The 6,648-nt window shown below is 39.9% G+C and overlaps 1 protein-coding gene across 2 annotated transcripts; it reads right to left on the reverse strand.

Moving 5' to 3' along the window:
• Positions 1–1,063: 1,063 nt before the first annotated feature.
• Positions 1,064–5,653, reverse strand: LOC127300719 (uncharacterized). Of its 2 annotated transcripts, XM_051330878.2 has the most exons (11): positions 5,402–5,653; positions 4,641–4,666; positions 3,895–3,973; positions 3,598–3,807; positions 3,306–3,428; positions 2,669–2,726; positions 2,522–2,595; positions 1,792–1,880; positions 1,642–1,713; positions 1,451–1,485; positions 1,064–1,382 (listed from the first exon to the last, which is right to left on the reverse strand). In XM_051330878.2, the coding sequence occupies exons 1-9, from the start codon at positions 5,489–5,491 to the stop codon at positions 1,644–1,646; spliced, it is 819 nt and encodes a 272-aa protein (XP_051186838.1). In that variant the 5' UTR covers positions 5,492–5,653; the 3' UTR covers positions 1,064–1,382; positions 1,451–1,485; positions 1,642–1,643. The 2 variants fall into 2 exon arrangements, with proteins under 2 accessions (XP_051186838.1, XP_051186837.1); XM_051330877.2 differs by lacking the exon at positions 1,451–1,485.
• Between the last annotated feature and the right edge of the window lie 995 nt (positions 5,654–6,648).

Raw genomic sequence — 6,648 nt, forward strand, 5'->3', positions numbered from 1 at the left:
ATCAAGAAAACAATCGGAACTACATAGGACTTCGGGAGGAGCCGTGCATATGTTGGACACCCGTTTCCTTTATAGTCGCTGGTTTCTAACTTTCTATCTTTTCCTTCACCAATACGAACGCATTGTGGTGCAAACGGAAGCCTCACGGACAAACAACGGATGACAGCTGACGAAGGAAATCATACGGGGCAAACTAAGGAAACGCTTCTAGAAGAGGGCAATGTCCAAGAAATGGCATATGGTGGTACTCGTGGTGTACTGGTATCTTTGTGTTTGTTGTGGTGTTTGTTCTCGAGTTCAAAGGCTCAGTCCGATATACTACCTCCATCACAAGGTTTAAGGTCTATATTTTTTTAGAAAGTTAAACAAAGTAAAGTTTGACCAAACCTTTAGAAGAATTTATGAACAAATATGATATTTTGTAGATACCGTATGAAAATATATTTCAATATCTATCTAATGATATTGATTTTGTACTTTTCATGTTAATGATTTTTGATAAATACTTAGTCAAACTTAACATAGTTTGACTTTCTGAAAAAAAAATATAGGCCTTAAGCCTTGGGATGGAGGTAATAGTTTTTAATTATTTGTGCAAGCCACTTACAGGTGGGAACTGTGTGAAATGCAGCTCAGGGTCTCAAGTTCAAAAGAAAAGACATACATTGGGCTTTTTGTAAAAATTTCAATGCCACATGTCACCTTCTCATTGCTTTTGTACCTATTTGCTCCCTCAATGCAAGTTTGTGCACTACAACATTCACTTTTGCAAGTTCTTGTATGAATTTGCTCCTCCTAAAGTTGTTGTACCAGGTGCTAATACCTCTTTAATTAATAGATTGCTGCTGTTTCCCCTAAAAAGGGCAGTTGACTTGTTTCCCCTAAAAAAGTGGAGTTGAATTGTTTCACCGTGAAGTGGAAGTGCGTGGAAGGAATATCCATCTTTTTTTCTTTAATTTTATATTGCCATGCCAAAACGAAACGTTTTTGAACTATGGTTTGTTTGAAAGAACATATTTTAATTCCATTTCATTGCAGGACAGGTCTAATCAGAGTGACGATGTGACACTTATAATCTGTTCCTGGAGTAATCTGTTGATGCATATGGACCGAATCCTCTCAGAAGAGACTGAACACTCTTATGAACATCACAGATAGCCCTCCAATAATTACAGAAAATTATGTAAACGCTCCTAATCCACAATCTACAGCACCAGTAGAGAACTCAATTCTGGCCAAGATACAGGGATACCATCGACACAGCTTTGAACTTTCCCATACACAGAATGTTGTACAATAGTACAAGTCATGTAATCTCCGCATTCCAGGAGCTAATTGCCGAGGTCAATAATGTTCCGGTTTGAATATCTTCTGCAACCTCTCTAAAATTACACAGGCTAATTTTAGATAAGTGCTTCTAGGAATCAATTTGGACCAAGCAGTAACCCACCTCCGAGATGAAACACACATTTTCCATATGACAATCTAAACAGCAGATATCAAAACTTGAGAGAAATCATCTTGAAGGAAATGGGGGAGGAATGTACGAATGGACAAAACAAGACTATCAAATTGCCATCAAAAGGTAAATGATGAATCGATCACTAAGATGCTTGGGTAATGAGCAGGAAGGGATCTTACAACTAGGATGGCTTTTTCTTGTGCGCACGTTTTGCAATTCGTTCAAAAACTTTATCTCCTTTCTTCATTTCCCTGAACAATAAATATGAGAAAAATGCTGGAAATGTTGAAGGTGAAAAAAAAGGATCATATTCAAAAAGTGCCGCAAACCTCTGGTGCAAAAATACTATGAGATAGAACAGTGGCAAAAGCAGCAACGTCAAGATGCAGAGAGCCAGGTAGAATCTATTTGTTTGTTTCTGCACAATGGGGTAAAAGGTAACAATAAGTTGGAAGCTTTTCTAATACTTTATAATTTATAAATTACCATCTATGTTCCACAATTCTAGATAATGACAGGCGCGAAGCTATTTTCGATTTTCATCAACAACAAACATTTTGAAACTATCATGCTATGTGATAGAATTAGATTCTCAAATTGCACTGCGTACCAATGTTGATTGTAGTTATTCAGAAAGGTACACAGTTGCACACCATAAGAAATCTATGAATCTGAAGATTTACAGATTGGAATTGGTTTAATATATTTCTCGAAATAGCTCAATCCTTTTTCGCTAAGACCCGCATAAAAATATGCTGCTGACGTGAGTAAAGCTAAAGCAACAGTAGTATTTATATCATTTGTGGGTGCTGCTAATTCCCCATGGGGTAACTCCATAATTTTCCTAAAATGAACGATCACACCTTACGGAAAAGAAATAAAAGCTTAATAACACATCAATTTGTTCGGGAAAAAATGACGTTAACTTATGCTACCATCTGCATTAAAAGGTAATGTTGGTAATGTTGTTCAGATGAAGCTTAATTGGATATTACAAAAGCTAGCACTAAGTTCAGAATTAATATTTGCAACAAAGTTTTTTGGTAAAAGTTTGCTCACCCTGCCACCTTTGGGGAAGGGTTTGGAGCGCCCGTTGCATGTGTGAGCATCACAGAATTGGTGCAAGAAAAATTCTGTAAACAGGTTGTATCAGAAAGAAGCGAACATTTGAGAGCTTTCGAGTATAGGTCCTAGCGTTTAACTCACCATGAAGCCGGCTGGCAGAATGCCCTTGATTAATAGGAAAGCAACTGTCTGCAAGGCTCTGTTAACAGAAGCAGAAGGGAGTTCAATACTGACACTGAAAATACTCCTTAAATGCTATCTATATAGGCATATAACGCATCAACTATTTGACAATATTAACGAAAACACCAAATAATATTAAATGAACACAACGGAAATTGAAGCAATCTTTCATAGTTCTCTCACAGTCATGATCATCTTATAGTGTTTAGACGCGGCAGGTACAACAACCAATTTCTAATAGTTGATTCATAGGTAGATAAACATGTAAATGTCAATAGTAAATAGAAGTTCACACAATTGCACCGAATAAACAATACAAGCACAACAGCATGAAAGGAATGCATGAACTGATGCTTTGCTTATCAGTATCAAAGTGCCGAACAGTATCTTTTTCAGGAAAAAGACAAGATCACAATAGATACAGACAAAAGGGAGCAATAAAATACATCTAGTTGTTATCTAACGCAAACCTACATATAAGCATAGGAATACGTATGAATCTATGAATGTTTCATGTATGCAACAAGCCTACAAGAGTAGCAAAAAATGGGCCAAACAAAGATATTTAGGGCAGTTCAAACAAAATGATGAGAACCTCACAAAGATGGCGGTTCCTTGCAGCTGCAGCAGCATTACATTTACTCTTTGGTTTCTTGAACTCCATAGCCAGATCACAGTGAAGTGCACCACAAAGATCTGCCAAGCATCTTCCTTGACTCTAAGGATTCAAGATTTAGCAGTTCATGACTCGACATAAAAACGAATGCACAAGTTGAAGTGACCATGATAGATCAAACAAGCTAACTTGCTAGTATGAGAACTTGGAGTGCAAGCCTAGGAAAATGACATAAAATGGAAGAAATCATGACAGCCAGTAAGAAGCATACATTATCGACCAGATTATTGTGCCGGTTTGCAAAATGCTGGTCGATAAATTTCTCTGCCCGAAAAGATTTCTTGCAGAAGCCACAGCGCCACTCGTTAATATCAAAATGGATCTTATGTTGCTCTTGTTCCCGAAACATATCATTTTCAGGATGAAGCCTGCATTTGCTTGGGAGTTCATATTTCTCCTTTTCCACAAATGGCATCAAATACTGCATAAAGAGAGAGAGAGTTGAACCTGTAATGTCATTATGGATGCACAGATGCAGTGAGCAGTCACATTGCATTGCATATCTTACCTCGTCAACAGCTTTCCAAGCTGCACGGCTCCTTTCTCTTGAGCAATGCACCTCGTGTGACTTTATTTGGTGAAGTAATCTGGCATCAAGTGAAAACACAAAACTCTTCAGTATTGTGTCCCAAGACTCTACATAAAACATTTAAGATTCCATGAGTCGACAAGTCTGTTTCTGGTGTTTCTTTTCTTAGGATTATGTTACGTGGGGAATTCATTACAGCTGGGATATAGGCCCAGCTGGTGGCAGGCTAAAGACGTAGTCCCTATCTGTTTGGATCAGAATAAGAGACGCAACTGTTTGATCATCTAGAGTGGTATCAGGTTAAGCTTGTTAAGTTTGAGTAGTTCTAGTTTAGATTCCAGTTAGTAATGAGTGTTCTTGACCTCCATATGTAACGACATGTCCTATATTATGAGGCTATGAGGTCACGTAAAGGCAACTTATCAATATTTTTTCCATAAATGACGATTTCCACTACCCCTATTATTGACCTGTTTCAGTTACCCCACCACAGACATCTGGTCTGCCCGCTAGTGCCTCCTGGCCACAGCCCACAGGTACCTCCACCGGTCAAGAGGCTCTAACAGGTTATAGGTAATGAGTAACTTTAGGAGGATCGGGGTGAGGACCTTACTTGAATTGCCATGCGCAGAAAAATAGAATGAGGAACTTATTTAATGTGGGATGCCCAGAATAAAAAATTATCGATAAGTCACAGTTTAATCTGTAACAACTTAGTTTGGTACCTGGATCCAGTCCCTCCATGGAATTCCTAGATCAAAAAAAAGTCAAATTAGCCAGCCCAGAGGAATATGGTACTCACTGTACATCAAAAGAATCCTAGTAACAATTTTGATCTTTTTACGTAGGCCACAACATGCTTATACATAATTAATATCTGAATATTCGCAGAGATGAAAGCCAATTATTGATCCAGTTCATATATATGAAACCCAAAGGGTGTTGTTATTCTAGAAAGAACTCATGGAAGGCATGCAAAGAAGCTAGTCCGGCCAGATGAAGTAGTAGTTTGACACGATATAGTAATTGCCATAACGCACGGCAGTACTGTGACACAATTTGGATCACTAGTACTGCGTTAGCAAATTGTCACTTGCACGCGAACCATGAATCACATATCAATTTTTTCATGCAAAACTAGTTGGATAAGCTCGTGGGTGTTGGCAGACTGCGTTGAGCCTCGAAATCCTATAACTTGCTAAGATTCTTCCAAGAAACGTCACAAGAATCACTGGGATAAAAAGATGGCTAGACCTTGTTGAGGAACGCCCAGAATAAACCACGTACCATTGGGTTCGACCGAATACTACCCACAAATACAGATCAAGCTCTAGATTTGACGCAAAAAAAAATTCTAATGAACTTAAAGATTAATCAGACACGAAAATAACTACCATTTGCAGCGCAACGGCTGACAAATCGAGAATTGCACTCACGAATCTGTAATCCAGCAAGAGGAAAGGGGGTAATACTGATAAAGCAGTACCTGATCCGATCCGGACACGAGGAGAAGGCAAGAGGCGGCGACGAACGATGCGAAAAGGAACGACTCGGGGCGGCCACCCCAGCTCCTCATGCTAGGGAGCTGTGCTCCTTGCCAACGGAAAATCGTCAAAGTCCGGATGGGTCTGCACTGCACTCCAGCAGAGGGGCAGAGGGGGAGCGGTGGCAGGAAGGCTTCGCCGCGTGGTTCGAGAGGGGAAGGTATGTGGGCTATTTGATAAAATGCCCCACTTTACTTTGTCATTTGCCCCAAACGGTTTTCTTTGGCATTGCTGAAATGCCCCGTTTTACTTTATCCTTTTGCTGAAATGCCCTACTTTGAATTTAACAGGTTTCTCACTCTAATCTTAGACCAGCTGTGACTACTTTGCCCCTGCCCTCTCATCTCTCATCTCTCTCCCTTCGCACTTTGAATCTGACGCAATTTTTACAGCATTTTCCTACAAACTAAATTAATCAATGACAGACATTACAAATATGAAATAAGCAGATGTAAATGATAATGTTCAGTGAACACTCAACTCCACCATAGCCAAAGGAGCAGAAATTGATGTCTTTGGTTGCATCACAATAGGAGTACAAATTTGATGTCTTTGGTTGCATCACAAAAGGACCAACGTAGGCACATAGCATAAGTATTTTAGTGAGTCGGCAACACCTATAACTTGTCAAAGCTAGTTCATTTTATTCTTCCTTGATGTTATCTTCTTCAAAACGATCTTCTCGACATCTCGTGGTGGCCAGGCCCGGGCCAGCAGGAGTGCCAACTGTGCGGTTGCACAGGGCCCAAATTCTCTAGGGGCCCCAAATTTTGGCATAGGTATACAACGCTGCCAGAAAAAAAAAAAACCTATTAGGTGAGACTTTGTTCGCTTGGGAAGTTATAAATGCTAGACATGTCGGCCTTCCCTGGGCCTTTATTATTCTTACGCAAAAATAGAGGCCTCCCGATTCCCAACTCCCATCATCGATGCTAGCCAGCCTGAAATCGTCGTTGCCATGGATCGATTAGGAGTCACGACGCGAGAAACCTCGAGGGCTCAACATGCCGACGCCGAGTCACCTCGTTCCTGCTTGACTTCTCACGGTTATCAGCAAATATGAATCCGTGACCGAATCTAACCCTTCTAGGTGCGTTTGTATTTGTTCTACATCTTTTCTTCTCAGCTCTAGGTAAGAATTCCTGATTAATATCAGCCCATGCCTCCTTGGTTATACTTCAACTCGTCG

This window comes from Lolium perenne, chromosome 5 (genome assembly GCF_019359855.2).
Source record: "Lolium perenne isolate Kyuss_39 chromosome 5, Kyuss_2.0, whole genome shotgun sequence".
In the NCBI taxonomy this organism is placed as follows: domain Eukaryota; kingdom Viridiplantae; phylum Streptophyta; class Magnoliopsida; order Poales; family Poaceae; genus Lolium; species Lolium perenne.